Consider the following 17,411-nt stretch of genomic DNA (forward strand, 5'->3'; position numbering starts at 1 on the left):
TATGGTTGGCCTTTGGCTCATCCAGTTAAGTAAGTTGAATTAATATGACAACTAAATATTTAAAACATCATGAGAAGAATTTGTTGGTTATACAGATGCAGACCATGACCATGCACATGCTGCAGGCACATCCATGCACTGCTAGAGCTGCTCACACTGGATCATTTTCCTTCTAACAGAATTGCTGAGTTGTCAGCCCTCATGGACTAACTTAGTTATTTTGTCTTATTCTATATATAGCTGCTTTGTACTCTCATTCCCTTAATTAATCAATCATAATCTCAGTAGTTTAAGCAATAAGAAACTCTCTCTATTTTCTACTCTCAGTTCATCTTTCTGTCAATTCTGTTATGGATTCTTGCTGACAATTTCATCATGGTATCAGAGCAGAAACTTAAGATCCTGATTCAGCATTCTTTCCTGATTACAATGGTATGATTCAATCTAAATTCTGAGAACTTCGATTTTCTGGGTTTTGTTTTTCCTCGATCAATTTTCTGCAATTTTCTTTGATCAAAATCTGTTTCAAGTTCTAACAAATCGTTCAGAAGTAGTTCTTTGATTCTAATAAGTCACTGATGTGTGATTCTGTGTATTTTTCTGATTAAAATAGTTAGAAATTATTTCTTCTTGATCTGATAATCACTGTTGTGTGATTTTGTGTGTGTTTTCCTGATTTTCTCAGTCATAAACTGTTTTGTTCAAGATCTGTTGTGATCTTCCTTCTTAGATTCTAAAATGTAGTTCTAAAAAAAAAACTCTCAAAAATGGCCCAAACACCTTTACCACCTAATCAAGATCCTTCTAGCCCTTTTTATTTGCATCCTACAGACAATACAGCTAGTCAGTTGGTTTCAGTGAAATTTGGAGGAGAAGGATATGGAGACTGGAAAAGAAGCATGATGATTTCCATGTCATCCAAGAACAAGTTAGGTTTTGTGAATGGAGCTTTGCCAAAACCAGATGCAACTCATGTTACATATCAAGCATGGCTGAGATGTAATGATATGATGATATCATGGATTTTGTTTAATCTGTCACCAAACATAGCCAAAAGTGTGCTGTATTTTGGTACAGCAAAGGAAATATGGGAAGATTTAGATGATAGGTTTGGTTATGTTTCTGGACCACAATTGTATTCTTTGGAACAACAAGCTGCAAATGTCACCCAAGGCAATCAGAGTATTGCAGATTTTTTCACAGAAATCAAGTCCATCTGGGACAAGATCAGTGCAGCAAATCCATTTCCTACTTGTACTTGTAACCAATGCATTTGCAATGTCTCTCAACAATTCTACAAGATGCAACAGGAACACAGGCTAATGCAATTCTTGATGAAGTTAGGAGATCATTTGAGTATTGCTAGGGGTAATCTGCTCATGATGCAGCCTTTGCCAACTCTGTCTCATGCATACAAAATGCTAGCTCAAGAGGAGAGTCAAAAGGAGATCAGTGCACCTATTGCACACAATGAGAGCCATGCATTTGCTGTAGACAGGAGGAGATTTAATGACTATCAGAATAGAGGATCATACAACACTTACAGACCACAATATAACAAGAACAACAATGCACAGTTTGGAGGAACTAGATCTGGTTACAAGAAGCCTTCTAGTTACTTTTGTGATCACTGTAAGGTTAATGGCCATAGCACTGAAAGGTGTTTCAGGTTACATGGATTCCCACCAGGTTTTACAGGTTTCAAAACTGATAAAAGAGCTGCAGCAGCTACCTATTCTGAAGAAAGCTTTGATGATGACATGGTTGAATACCAGAATCAGTTTTATCCAAATGATAGAGAAGCAAGTCAATCACAACCTCAACCTGGTTTTCTCACTGCAGATCAATGCTCTCAGTTACTAAGCCTTCTGAACAAACAACAAGTTGACAAAGGAACACCAGATACACAGATAGAGGAGGGAGACAATCTTGGTCATGCACTCATGGCAGGTAATTCTTTCTGTCTACTTACTTGCTCTCATTCTACATGGCTGTTAGATAGTGGGGCATCTGATCACATGTGCACAGGGCTAAATATGTTTGATCATTATGAACCTATTACTAACACTGAAGAATACATTACAATACCTGATGGAAGAAGAGTTGCTGTATATCATAAAGGGACAGTAACTTTAAATGATAGCATACAACTGAAGGATGTCTTGCATGTCCCAGAATTTCAATACAATTTGCTATCCGTTAATAAGCTGTGCAAAGATCATCAGTGTACAGTTTCATTTACTGCTGATGAATGTTATCTCCAGGGCCATTTAATGAAAAGGCCACAGGCTCTTGGTAAAGTGACTTCTGGTCTATACAGTGTTGATACCAAACAGAAGCAGAAAGTTACAGCAACTTCTACAACTTGTCTCAAAGCATCAAGTACAAATGCAGCTGATGCAAAGGTTTGGCATCTCAGACTTGGTCATATGCCATTTTCTAAGATCAAACTTGTTGTTAATAATATAGACAATAGTGTATCTGATAGCAACGTTTGTCAAATCTGTCCTGTTGCTAAACAGCATAGATGTTCCTTTCCTATCAGTAGTATTAAGACTACTAAGATGTTTGAAATGATCCATTTGGATACATGGGGACCCTACAAGAATAAAACACACAATGGTTGTTCTATGTTCCTTACAATTGTAGATGATTTTACCAGAACTACTTGGACTCATCTTCTGAAGTTTAAAACTGATGCTGTGCAAGTGATTGTTAATTTTCTGAATATGGTAGAAACACAATTCAATACCAAGGTTATGTGTGTTAGATCAGACAATGCTTTGGAATTCTGTGAAGGTGAAATGAAACAAATTTTTCTGAATAGAGGCATAGTTCAGCAAACCAGTTGTAGTGGAACACCACAACAGAATGGAGTGGTGGAAAGGAAACACAGACACTTGTTGGAAACAGCCAGGGCATTGCACTTTCAATCCAAACTACCTATCAGATACTGGGGGGAGTGTATTCTTTGTGCAACATACTTAATCAATAGAATGCCTTTGAAAAGCATAGGTTATTTGACTCCTTATGAGAAGCTGCATGGTCACAAACCCTCTTATGATCATCTAAGAGCTTTTGGGTGCTTATGCTATGTGTCTACTTCTAAAGTACACAGAAGCAAATTTGATGCAAGAGCAAAACACAGTGTATTCATTGGATACTCCCCTACACAGAAAGGCTACAAGGTGTTAGATACTGACACCAACAAAATCACAGTTTCTAGGGATGTGATATTCCATGAAACACATTTCCCCTTACATTTTTCTTCCACTTCTGATTCCACTACTACAGATTTTCCACCTTATATTTTTCTTCCAGTCCATACTCCTCTTTCTCCAGACATAGATACAAACCAACCTTCTCTTCCTACTGAGTTCTCTCAAAGTGCTTCTCTCTCTTCTCCCTTCTCTTCTTTAAACACTACTCCTCTCTCATCCCCTCACTCTACTCCTAGCCATTCTTCTCTTTCTCCACCAAACATGCTTCTGGATCTCACAGAACCTTCTCTCAGAAAATCTACCAGAACACATAAACCACCTTCATACTTAGCACAATATCACTGTAATACAGTCAGACATTGGTGTAACCTAGTGTCTTACAACAGCCTACCAAGTCATCACCATGCTATGGTGTTGACCATTGAGAATTTGACTGAACCCAAATCCTATAAAGAAGCAGCTTTGAAACCAGAGTGGGTACAAGCTATGGAAAAGGAGATTGAGGCTTTACTTAACAATCAGACATGGGAAGTTGTTGATTTGCCTAATGGAAAGAAGCCTATTGGATGTAAATGGGTGTTTAAGATTAAACTCAGAGCAGATGGTTCTTTGGAGAGATGTAAAGCTAGATTGGTTGCTCAGGGTTATACTCAGAAATATGGGATTGATTTTGAGGAAACTTTTTCTCCTGTGATCAAGATGGCTACTGTAAGATGCATAGTAGCTCTGGCAGCAAGTTTGAAATGGGATATCTATCAATTGGATATCAACAATGCATTCCTTCATGGTGATTTACATGAAGAAGTTTATATGAGGATGCCAGATGGAATACCAAACCCAGGAAACAAAGTTTGCAAACTTACCAAGTCTTTGTATGGACTAAAACAAGCATCAAGACAATGGTTTGCAAAATTACATGGGGAATTACAGAAGCAAGGGTTTATACAGTCCAAGAATGACTACTCATTGTTCATCAAGAAAGACACATTGCATATCACCCTAGCAGCTGTTTATGTGGATGACATACTTCTTACTGGCAATCATTTGCCCACAATCACAGCCTTGAAGAAACACTTGAATACTACTTTCAGCATCAAGGATCTAGGGATCATGAATTATTTTCTGGGAATTGAGGTTGGTTATCTGACTGATGGAACTGTCCTTACACAAAAGAAATTCACCAAATCACTATTGAGTGATTGTGGTTTTGACATCAGCAAGCCTACAGTCACACCTCTACCCATCAACACCAAACTACTTTCTGATGAAGGTCTTCCCTATGATACTCCAGAGCATTACAGAACATTGGTTGGCAAGCTAAATTTTCTCACACACACAAGGCCTGATTTGTGTTATGCAGTCCAGTTGCTAAGTCAGTTTATGCATCTTCCAAGAATGCCTCATGTTGCAGCACTCCATCATGTACTTAGATATGTTGCTCACACAGAAGGCCAAGGTATTTTGATGAAGGCTTCTGATTCTCTTTCTCTCCAAGCTTTCTCTGATAGTGACTGGGCAGCTTGCCCCAATTCTAGAAGGTCTATTACAGGATATTTGTTACTTTTTGGTCAATCTCCTGTTTCTTGGAAGTCTAAAAAGCAAAGTACTATATCCAGGAGTTCATCAGAAGCTGAATATAGGGCCATGGCAGGTGCAGCTGCTGAAGTTACATGGTTAGTTAGACTCTTAGAGGAAATTGGTGTGACAGATCTGAAGCCAGTTTCTCTCCATTGTGACAATCAATCTGCAATTTACATTGCTAGAAATCCTGTTTTCCATGAAAGGACCAAACATATTGAAATTGACTGCCATTTTACTAGAGATAAGGTTGTGGAAGGGCTTATTCAGTTAACTTATCTACCCACTAATTCTCAACTGGCTGATGTTTTTACCAAAGCATTGCCTTCTCCTCATTTCAAGGACCTTTTGTCCAAGCTTGGAGTTTCTGGTGCAACCCCTAGCTTGAGGGGGGGTGTTGGTTATACAGATGCAGACCATGACCATGCACATGCTGCAGGCACATCCATGCACTGCTAGAGCTGCTCACACTGGATCATTTCCCTTCTAACAGAATTGCTGAGTTGTCAGCCCTCATGGACTAACTTAGTTATTTTGTCTTATTCTATATATAGCTGCTTTGTACTCTCATTCCCTTAATTAATCAATCATAATCTCAGTAGCTTAAGCAATAAGAAACTCTCTCTATTTTCTACTCTCAGTTCATCTTTCTGTCAATTCTGTTATGGATTCTTGCTGACAATTTCATCAGATCCCCTAAACAAACCTTTGTCTAGGTGAAAGATTTGTAGAATAAGAGGTTTGTGTGATGATGATGTGGCATATGAACAAACCTTGAAAAGGTTTGTTCTACTGCTCATGCCCTTAATTATACGCTGGCGAGATAATTGAAGGACAGAAGCCTAAGCTACCACCTGAGGGCTGAGGCAGGGATTATAAAATCAATGTGGATGCTGCTATACTTTTAGAAACAATCAAGGACACCAAAAGGTTATTTATGTTAATAACCTTAGGAGTTTCCTCTAAAATAGAGATAAATGTAGTCAAAGTTAGTAATGAATAGTGTGAAAAGTCTAAATGGCGCATCTATATATTAAGAAACGGAGGAAATACGTAGATTAAATATTGTCGTGTGAGATCTCGTTTAACTCGTCTCGATATGTACTTTCGAAATATAAACTTCTACGGAGTAATATTTTTACAAATATAAAATTAAAGATATTAATTAATGTTTAAACATTTACATTGACAATCATAAAGAGGTAAAGTGTAAGCATTAAATCAAAACGGAGGGGAGTTAATTCACAGTAACCAATTTAACTACATGCAAATTAATGAGCCACATTAAACATAAGTACACCTGGAAATAAAAACCACAAGATGATCTGCCCAAAAAAGGTGGCTAGATCCAAACTTATGGTTGGCCTTTGGCTCATCCAGTTAAGTAAGTTGAATTAATATGACAACTAAATATTTAAAACATCATGAGAAGAATTTGTAGCTCTTGGATTGAACTATGATATCCCTTATAGCTCCAATAGGGGCTAAAATCGTCAATGACATGCCAGCAATGATGCAAAACTGCAATTACCAAAACACAAAATTATTAAGAATTGATTTAAAAAACACTCTATTTGTCTTATTTAATTGCTCTATTTGACCAATTTTTATGACAATTTTTTTGGTCAAAATGTTGCAAATAATATGAGACGGAAAAAACAATAAATGATAACTTTAAAACTTATAACTCACCCAGTTACAAAACCAAGATAAACTGTATCTCTTGGGTTTGCATATTATTAGCCATATTATGCAAGGAAGCTGCATATGAAATAAGTGATCCATGTTAATAACTGATACATAAGCTCATAGATAACATATGAGTCATGTGACCGTAGTATATCTATGTATACATGATGTGAAGATATATATAGAGACTTACATAATAAGAGGTGGGTGCAAAAGCAATCCCCCCTAACACACTTAAAAGCGAACCAAAGAACGGAAATACCATTCCTATGAACATAGTAACCGCTGCGTAAAATATCATATAAGAAAATTAGGGTTTATGTGGGATATTAAGGAACTAACTTTGTCAAAATAGGAATAAATTAAGTAGAAGTGTAAGTTACAAAATAATAATAAAATAAAAAATGTAACCAACAAAAGAAAAGGGATATGGAATGCAACTTACCAACATATGTAGAACGGGTAATTACACGAAGCATGCTACTAGGTTTGCATTTCAATTGTAGTACAAGGTAAGACTCGAGCATGTCAAAAACTGGCATTGCAAACACCTATAAATATCCAACAAATACAACGTAAGATCATTTTGAAACGGAGGTAGTAGTTAGCTAGAATGACAGAATTTGACATACATATATACCTGATAACTGCCGATGACATGAATAACAACAAAGAGATTGGCAGCAGCAATGAGCCAAGAAGGGTTCTCAAGTGAGATAAGGATGTTATCCTGAACGTTTTTACCAAACACAAGATAACCAACAAATGCAATTGGGAAATAACAAAGAGCCACAACTATATAAGCAAGTAGAGATCCTTTCCACATTGGTGTTTTTGATGGATTTTCAGGTGTTGAAGGGATTGTTGCTTGGATCTCCAATACTACATTATGTCCTGAAAATGCGAATGCTACTGTTCCTAGCCCACTCAGAAATCCAAATATACTTCCTGCATTTGTATGATATCTACTACCATAATCTGTGTCTGGTTGTACCCCCTTCAATGCTGATGCCACCCAAGCAATCGCAGAATAACTGCAATCAATCAAATCATGTATAAATTGATAAGTTAGCTGAAATTGATAAGATACCCACTGAACTAATTAATAAGTTATAGTATCAAACTGATAAGTTATAGTATGAAATTCATAAGATACCCACTGAACTAATAAGTTATAGTATCAAACTGATAAGTTATAGTATGAAATTGATAAGTTAGCTGAAATTGATAAGGTGCTGAATTGATAAGTTAGCTGAAATTAATAAGATACACACTGAACTGGTAAGTTATAGTATCAAACTGATAAGTTAACTGAAATTGATAAGGTGCTGAATTGATAAGTTGCTGAATTGATAAGATAGCTGAAATTGATAAGGTGCTGAAATTGATAAGATACCTGAGGGACATAATAGCAGCAGCAAAGGAGACACCAGTGATAGAGTTGAAATTAGGTAGGTTAGAGAGGAAGAATTGAATGAAGGCAAACAATAAGATAAAGTAAGTGAGCTTGATGGGTTTGCATTCAGGACAACTAATGTTGTAGAACTTCATCAGTGATCTGCCTGCGGTGACCATGTACACCACATCACAACCCGCCTGAACAATAACTTGTTGGGGAATCACAAGCCAAAGTCCGACCTTGTCACCAAATGCATATTGCCCTAATTCGTGATACCTATCAAACCTCTTCCCTGGTACTATCTCATGCATTTCCACCATTTGCCATAGTGTGTACAACGTTATTGCCCATGACGTTACTAATATTGTCACACCCGGACCCCTGAAACATAAATTCCAACATTACTCATTCATCATAATATTATTCACGTACTATATGTACTAACCATAAAATATAATATTATTATCACGCAACCTTATTTATATATCCAACCATTTTAAACTAATTTTAAATATATTTTTGAATAATGTACGTGTAAATTAAGGATTTAAGTTAGACGACGACTATGCTAAAATGTGACCGAACCTATTCATAGTTTCATATACAAATTTACTAATTTTGAACTTACAGATCGTACTAGGGGATCGAACATGAGATCGATGATCCACCACTAGCTTTCGATCGCCTGGTCACGAGTTGGTAGGATAAACTCAAATATTTAGAACACTAATAAAACGTTAAATACATAATTAATAACAAAATTTCTTCACAAATCATGGCATACTCTTAACATACATACTAAAACAAGTTTTTCAATCAGGTTATTAATAAACAATACATACAACAACTTTTTAGCAATATCATCCGAATTTGTGTTTAAATTAACAATGAAAGCTAATACTCCCTCTGTTCCATAATGTTTCTCATGTTTGACCGTAATTAATAGTATGATTAAGAGTATAATGTTAACTTGTGGGATATCATTTGATTCGTTTCGATACAAATTTTTAAAATATCAATTTTTTTTTATATAATTTTACTAATACAAAACTAAAATTATTAACGATCAAAGTAATGCATTGGAGACCGCGCATGATGGAAAAGTGAAGAACATTATGGAACAGAGGGATTATGGCATAAGGAATTTGATGAAGAAGCAGAAAACGTACCATCCAAGTTGAGACATGGCATAAGGAAGACCAAGGATACCAGCACCAACCATACACGTAATATTATGGATTGCAGAATACCACCATTTTGCTGTCCGATTAGACGTTATCGGAAGCCAATCGTTAATCGCTTTTTGATGCTCCGATTGTTCATTTTCATCAACCCCCGTTATTGTCATCGTTGTCTTTCTTCTTCTTCTTAAAGTTTAGATCCTTAATTATAAGCTTAATTTTGTTGTTGCATTTGCTTATTTTTAATCAATTTTCTCCTATTAAATATGCTTATTTTGTTAACCATGTTTGTCTATTTTTAGGATTACATGGATTTTAATTAGCTGGAGTTAACACGTGTATTTCTTAAAAGTTTGCTAATTCAACTTATGACTGAAACTTTGCTTCTTTTGAGGTGTCATCTAACTAACTAGCTAACTAACAGTTTGTTTGGTGAGTTTCCTACAATTACTACCTATTTTCAGGATAAAACAGTTTTTTATTACTAGAAGAATAAGTAATAAGTGCTATAGATAAGGTTATTTTATCTGGATTCTTCACTGGATTTTTCATGCAAATATATGCATAACTATTTTTGCTTATTTGTAATTCACTCAATATGAGTAAAAATATTCAAAATTTAGCCTCATTTCTTTGTTTTCATACAAATGAACTTATTACATATAATTAAATACGATGGACTTACCTTCTAAGTTCTAACAAGAGTGTTACCAAGCCCATAAACAAGCTAGACGTATAGTAGAGTACACTCATAATTAATGTTTTTCTAAAGAAAAAACTTTAGCAGCTAGATGGCAAAATTTACAATAAATGACGTGTATTGCTATGAAATACGGAGTAGATAATTTTTTAAAAATATTACTGCAACATTTTGTTTATTTAGTTATTTTTTACAAAGGTTGAAATTTGCATAATGCACTAACTTTTTTTCCATGATTTTTACAAAGTATGAATGCATTTTCTATATTTATCATTAGCATGTGTTCGATTTTTTTTTTAAAGAATCTTTTGTAATTAGGTTATTAATTTTATTTATTTCCTTATGCAAACTTGTTTAATACTTGTTTTAGGTAATGCCATAATAAATAAGATAGTGTTACCATAAAATAATAAATTTTCATAAGTTAATTTGTTTAATAAGGGCGGGATAAAAGAGCGGGAAATTTTTTAATGAAAGCGTGACATGCATGTGGTAGACTTGGTTTTAGAGACCTCTCTTTTAGTATAGTTATAGATTAGGGGCAAACAGTGACGGATCTTGAAAAGTATACTTCGGGGATTGATAAACAAAATTTAAGCAATGTAGTATACTCAAAGTGTAAGAAGGTCGAAACTAAAATTACATTACGAAATTTTTCAGCCCACCCCAAAATCCAAATATAGGAAAGGTCCGCCATTGGATACACTAATCAGCTAAATGAGGATCCATACAACGCACGATACGGAGTACTAAAAGTTAATCTATTAAATTCAGTAAATAGTTTTTTCGACTCTGTCAAATCCATTTTCCAATCCCCTCTCAACCAATAAGTCTCATTAGTGGTTGGGATTAGTCAAATACTCAAAACTATTATTTTTCCTAAAAACTCTCTCTCTTAACAATTTGAAAATATAGTTTTACCATCGCAATGACGAATGAGTCTACAGTACATGACATACTTAATACCATAATATTCTGCTATGCATTACTTAATTAAATTAAATTAAATTGATTAATTAAATATCTAACTTCTCCCTCTTTTCATCTCGATTCTCTCTCCTTACCCCTCTCATTCCCTCTGTATAACAAATCTCCATTTCAAGTCGTTTGACGATCATGCTCCCAGCCAAACAATCACATCATATGTGATCCGTTTTTGTTCCTTTTTGTTAATTTATTTTCTAATTAGAAGATGGAGAAATTTGATATATTCATAATCATCTTCATTTTCATTGAAAACATAAGTGAGGGTTGTTAACTCGTCCTTGTATCTCCATCTCATGTTTGATTCATCAAATAAATGCAACAAATAATCAAGTCATCGACACCTGCATCGCAAATCAATCATTCAAGCTCTAGAAATCAATTTTTCCATCCCCGATTTCAAAAACCCCTTCTTTCTCTCTCTACCGTTCTAGTAAAATTAAAAAAGTATTACAAAATCTACATTCTAATTTATTGCTTTGGTTAATAGAATGATGTACATAATTGTTGATTATATCTGTTCAAATTAATGAGATAAAGAAATAAAAGGAGTCCAAGTTATTACCATTTTCATCGTTAGGGGTCTAAGTTTTATTTTTTCACCATTTGGGATCTAATTTTAATTTTCAGGCAAATTAACTCATACTTAACTCACCTTTAACCATATATGAATTTTCTTTTTTTAAGAAAAAATAAATTATAAGCATTAATTGATGAAAAAGTTAAATTTCTTGCTTTAGCCTTGAAAATGTAAATTGCTAGAGACACTAGACGATGTTTAACTATACAAGGATGATCAAATACTATCTTACTGCTAATAGGGTTATGGGGGTTTCTTATTTTATGTTGCTTGTATTGGGGGTTAGAGGATGTAAAACAAGGGACCTTCTAGAAAACGGATGGCAAGTGTATCTATTAAATAAATACGGCCGGAAAAGGCAAGTGTTTTACAGAAGGGCACTTGTAAACTCCTTTGTATTTCTCAACCTATTGCATGTAAACTCCTTTGTATTTCTCAACTTGAATGACTAATATCAGTCGTATATCCTAGACATTTCTCATTCTAGTTGTCACGTTATTAGCTTATAATATCGGTATACGGCGTTTATTGTAGAGTTTTTCCGAAATGACATAAATAAATTATTTCGATCATATTGATCAAAGAAAAACAAGTAACTTATAATGTGAAAACCTTCAACAATTATTTGTTCATAGTTATTCACATATCTTTCGTCCCTAAACAAGTGCAAGTACATGCCATTGACACTAAAGTTTCGACATTAGAGCTACATAAAATTAGTAACCACAGGTGATCCACTATAAAAAAACTGGAAGGATTCAACCCTATGGCCGGCCCAAAAATCGCCGTAATAATTAAATATAGCAATGCTCAAGAGAAGAATTTATAGGTGCTTGATTGGACTATGATATCTCGTATAGCTCCTATTGGGGCTAAAATCGTCAATGATGCGCCAAAAACGATGCAGAACTGCAATGCCAAAGATAAATTAAGATGTTTTTTTGTTAAACTTAATTGTAAAATTAAGGGAAAATTCATTGAATTGAATTAAACTAAAATTTGAAGAAGAAAACTCACCCAGTTACAAAACCAGGATAAACTGTATTTCTTGGGTTTGCATAGTATGAGCCATATTATGCAAGGAAGCTGCACGTCAAATAAAATTATGTTACATTTGACAATTAAATTTTATTGAATTTTTAGGAAAGGAGGTAGTATATAATACACATGATTTGATGACAAAAACTTTGTAAAGACTTACATAGTAGGAGGTGGGTGCAAAAGCAATTCCGCCCAAAACACTTAAAAGGGAACCAAAGAATGGAAATGCTATCCCCACGAACATGGTAATCGCTGCATAAAATGTCATTTAAATTAGCTATTCCAATATATTATGTGCGAAGTATATCTATTAAATCAAAATAATTCGCATACAATTTCAGAATTTAAATTAATCGATTTTCATAATTGATTAATGTGTAAATCTCACACGTACACTCCCTGGTTAGAAGTTAGAAAAACAAGACTAACGAACTTACCAACATAGGTAGAACGAGCCATGAGGCGAAGCCTGGTAGTAGGTTTGCACTTCATTTTAACGACAAGGAAAGTTTCAATCATGTCAAAAACCGGCATTGCAAAAACCTGATACAATGTAGAAGAAAACACACAAGCAACATTACGTTATTAGAGATATTATTCGAAGGAAAATGTGCAAAAAAACTGAAGCAACACATATCACAGGTTAACCAAACCAATTAGAAGATAGAAACTTACTTGATAACTCCCAATAACATGAATAACAACAAAGATATTGGCGGCAGCAATTAGCCAAGGAGGCCTTTCAAGTGAGAGCATAACATTGTCATCAACACGATTACCGAATACAAGGTAACCAACAAAGGCTACCGGGAAATAACACAATGCCACAACTATATAGGCAAGTAGAGATCCTTTCCACATTGGTTTTTTAGAAGGTACTTCCTCCGTTGAAGGGATTGTTGCTTGAATCTCCAACACAACATTGTGACCCGAAAATGCAAATGCAACGGTCCCTAATCCGCTCAAAAACCCGAATATTTGGCTCGGGCTTGTGTGGTACCTACTTGCATAACTTGTGTCCGGTTGTACTCCTCTTATTGCTGAAGCTATCCAAGCAATTGCAGAATAACTGAAATCCCATCATATACATATGTACACAGTGTCAATCTCAAATTACAAATGTTTATATATGACCACTTTTATGTACAAGATCAGCTTCTTACCAAATAGTTACATATTATTGATCAAATAATTACATTCAATTGATTATTATACAATTAAATAATTATATATTTTTTTATTATTAGTTAGATTCTCTAATCATATAGTTAGATTTTTTTATCGTATAATTATGTTTTCATTGTTTTGATGACGGACTCATATAGTCATATTGTCATAAGACGTACCAAATGTCAAATGTCAATTGTCAAATAACCAATAGGAACAGATGAAAGTAGCTGAAATTTATAAATTTCAACAACAAAACAAAAGTTTGAAATTAGTATCCAATTCATACGAATAATAGAAGTTGCAACTTTGTTTTTAGACTTTTCAATTTTTGGTTCAAATTTTCTACTCCCTTAAATTATACACAACGAAATTCCTACATGATAAGAGGTAAGCTAATTAGTCAGCCGATTACAAAATCTGAAAATTCAAACTCGATCTATAGTCCTCTGTTGACTAGTTTATCTTATACGTCTTGTTGGACTTATTGGACAGTTCATAAGCAAACGTAAACTAATTAAAACGGCTGAAAAGTCTTGAGTGCCACCGTGAGTCTAGTACGGATTGTTATATTAAGAACTGAAACTCAAAACAAGCAACAATAACATAAATGTGAAAAAGTAAAAGACACTTCAAATTCGCATAGACCGGAAAATGCAGACTATAACAGACTATAAAAAATCAGACTAGACCAGACCCGATTAGAAACTAGACTATAACAGACCATTAAAAAATCAGACTAGATTGGACCCGATCAGAAACTAGAAAAATACCTATGAGAAACTAGACTATAACAGACCATAAAAATCAGACTACATTGGACCCCATTAGAAACTAGAAAAATAAGAAGACCTGATTAGAAACTAGACTATAACAGACGATAAAAAATCATACTAGATTTGACCCGATCAGAAACTAGAAAAATAAGAAGGGCGCGGAAACTTGCCTAAGAGACATAACAGCAGCAGCAAAGGAGACACCGGTGATGGAGTTAAAATTAGGTAGATTAGAAAGGAAGAATTGTACGGAGGCGTAGATCATGATAAAATAAGTGAGCTTGATGTTCTTCCCTTCTGGAGAAACAATTTGATAGAATTTCTGAAGTGAACTTCCTCCAGTGACCATGTAAACAATATCACAACCTACTTGAACCATCAATTGTTGAGGTACCACAAGCCAAAGCCCTAGTTTATCGCCAAACGCGGCCTGCCCTAGTTCGTGATACCTATCGAACCTCTTCCCTGGCACCATCTCGTGCATTTCTATCATTTGCCATAGTGTGTATAGTGTTACTATCCATGACAACACTAATATTGTCACTCCCGGACCCCTGAAAAATAAAAAGGGTTGTATTTCATTAGATCGGACTAAAATATTATCTATATCAACTGTAGTCTCAATATAATTTCATTATTGTTATATTTATTATATCATGTAAAGTACCAGGTTATTAACTTGATTTAATTCTAATTTGCATAGAAAGGTTTAGTATTTAAATTCATGATTTTAAACTATAGCATGATGATTAATGAGCATGTTGATCGAACATAGATCTAGTCATGGTATGTGCCTAGAGTGTAACCAAACGTAGGCATACATTTGATATGTACTTTATATTATACTTACAAACTTACGGATCGCCCCCAGAAAACACCAGATGATTCATATCTTCAAAATCAAATCAGATCGCCTGATGAGTCGAGTCGAGTCGTACGATGGATAAACTAACAATTTAGAACCACCATAAATACCAAACATAATACTCAAAAATATAAACACCCGTCTAACTACTCCAAAATCATGTCATGCTCTCAACTTTTGGTTTCATGGGTAAAATTAATCATAAAATTAACTACTTTATATTAATTATTTATAATTAATTAACAACATTGCATACGTCTTTAAATCGTAAAACCTTTGAATCCAAGAAAAAAGCCAAAAAAGTAAAAACAATGTTTGTTGGTACGGTGAATATTTATATTTATATGGTCAAATTAAAAACCTCTCTAATTAAATTATCTTCTGTCGTACATGCATTTACCATCGTTCATCTAAACAAAACAATTATAGCATAAATATTAAATATGGTTTCGTTTTATATAATAGAATTATGTAAAATTCGTAAAAAACAAAGTTGTAAAATTTTAAAGAAAATCCATAAAAATCAAAATTGACAAAAGAAAAAAAAAAGAATACATACCATCCTAGTTGAGACATAGCGAAAGGTAAACCAAGAATACCAGCACCAACCATACTTGTAACATTGTGAATGGCAGCGTACCACCATTTGGCTTTCCGGCTCGACGTAATCGGAAGCCAATCGTTAAGACTCGTGTCACTCTCTGTGCTCCCCTTCTTCGGCTTCGGGTTTGAATACGAGTTCGGGTTTGAATTCTTCCCGTTAACCTCCATGATGATTGATCAAGGTGTAAAACAATCTCTTTTTTCTGGTATACTCTCTCTCTAGTCTTAGAGAGTCTACCAAGATAATAATAATAATAATAATAATAATAATAATAATAATAATAATAATAATACGATAGAGGTTAGGCCTCCAATATTTATGCAAATTTTAGAGGGCGAAAATACTTGTTTCTCCTAACTAACTTCGACTCTTTTACGTGTGTTATTTTATTTATTTATTTATTTATTTATTTCCTTTTGGGTATAATTTATTGATTTCTTTCTTTATCTGATTTATTTTAGTGTTTGACTGTTGAAATAATAATAATTAAATTAAATAAACGTTACACAATTCAGGCCTAGTTTAATGATGGGGGGTGGGAGTGTGATATTTGTAAAAGTTGTTGCAAAAAGAGAAAATAAATACACGGAGTATTTCACTGCTTTTTGGATTTCATCATGTGAATCTGTTGACTTGTCAACTCCTAAATTGTTGTACGGAGTTATTACTTAATCAGTTAATTAATTGTCAAGATGTTCGATGTGTTAGAGGGTATATAAGATGTTCGATGCGCGATGATCGTAGTTTTGCAGAAAACGAGTTTTATTTGATTTGATTTATTATGTATTTGATAGATTCCGATTTCTTTTGTAGATGTCGTATGACTTTTTATTAATGAATTCATTTTAATTCAAAAAAAAATTAAAAAAAATTGTTGTACGGAGTTATTACTTAATCAGTTAATTGTCAGTCAGTCTGATGTGAAAATCTATCCTATATAAAAACAAAAATTTCACTCATATACTCATATTTTATATAATAATTATAATTATTGTAGTCGTTAATTCGTGATTAAACTCCAATTTTATCGATTTATATACCTTTTACAGAGTACGGAGTATTTGATTTCAATTTTATAGAAAATTTACTTGGTACTATGTATTCCAAATTTTTTTTTACTATGGAATATTTTATTTTTTATTATGGTGATTATCAAAAGTGGTAAATGATCATTATTAATTAGTAAGTGATAATCGTAATTGGTAAAGAATGAAAATCTTAATTGCTAGATACGGAGTACTAACCTTGATAGGTAATCTTAATTATTGGTGATTGATTGATAAGTAAATCAGAATATGATAATCTTAATTGATAAGTAAATCGGCCAATGATAATCCTAATTTGATAAGTAAATCGATAATTGATAATTTTGATTGGATAAGTGAATCATCAAATGATAATGATAATTAATTTCCATTTACAAAAAATGATAACCGTATAATATATGTATAAGTTAATTTAGAAGCTATTATCTTAATTTTCAATGGTTAATGATAATCTCAATCTTATCTTAATACCCTCAAAACAGAATCTCAATATCAATTAATAAGTACTACGTAATTCGGTAAATTGTGTAAAAATAAATAAATAAAAATAATTCGGTAAATCTAATAAAAACAGATTTAT

General features: G+C 33.7%; 2 protein-coding genes across 2 annotated transcripts; both read right to left on the minus strand.

Moving 5' to 3' along the window:
- Positions 1 to 5,929: 5,929 nt before the first annotated feature.
- LOC110793801 (lysine histidine transporter 1-like) lies at positions 5,930 to 9,312 on the minus strand. The gene is made up of 7 exons (XM_021998709.2): positions 9,057 to 9,312; positions 7,885 to 8,268; positions 7,129 to 7,522; positions 6,934 to 7,039; positions 6,682 to 6,773; positions 6,492 to 6,560; positions 5,930 to 6,320 (listed from the first exon to the last, which is right to left on the minus strand). The coding sequence occupies exons 1-7, from the start codon at positions 9,233 to 9,235 to the stop codon at positions 6,222 to 6,224; spliced, it is 1,323 nt and encodes a 440-aa protein (XP_021854401.2). The 5' UTR covers positions 9,236 to 9,312; the 3' UTR covers positions 5,930 to 6,221.
- Positions 9,313 to 11,879: 2,567 nt separating this feature from the next.
- On the minus strand, positions 11,880 to 16,249 carry LOC110793807 (lysine histidine transporter 2). Its single transcript, XM_021998717.2, has 7 exons — positions 15,741 to 16,249; positions 14,487 to 14,870; positions 13,049 to 13,442; positions 12,811 to 12,916; positions 12,534 to 12,625; positions 12,350 to 12,418; positions 11,880 to 12,241 (listed from the first exon to the last, which is right to left on the minus strand). The coding sequence occupies exons 1-7, from the start codon at positions 15,950 to 15,952 to the stop codon at positions 12,143 to 12,145; spliced, it is 1,356 nt and encodes a 451-aa protein (XP_021854409.1). The 5' UTR covers positions 15,953 to 16,249; the 3' UTR covers positions 11,880 to 12,142.
- Positions 16,250 to 17,411: the final 1,162 nt, after the last annotated feature.

This window comes from Spinacia oleracea, chromosome 5 (genome assembly GCF_020520425.1).
Source record: "Spinacia oleracea cultivar Varoflay chromosome 5, BTI_SOV_V1, whole genome shotgun sequence".
Taxonomy (NCBI): Eukaryota; Viridiplantae; Streptophyta; class Magnoliopsida; order Caryophyllales; family Amaranthaceae; genus Spinacia; species Spinacia oleracea.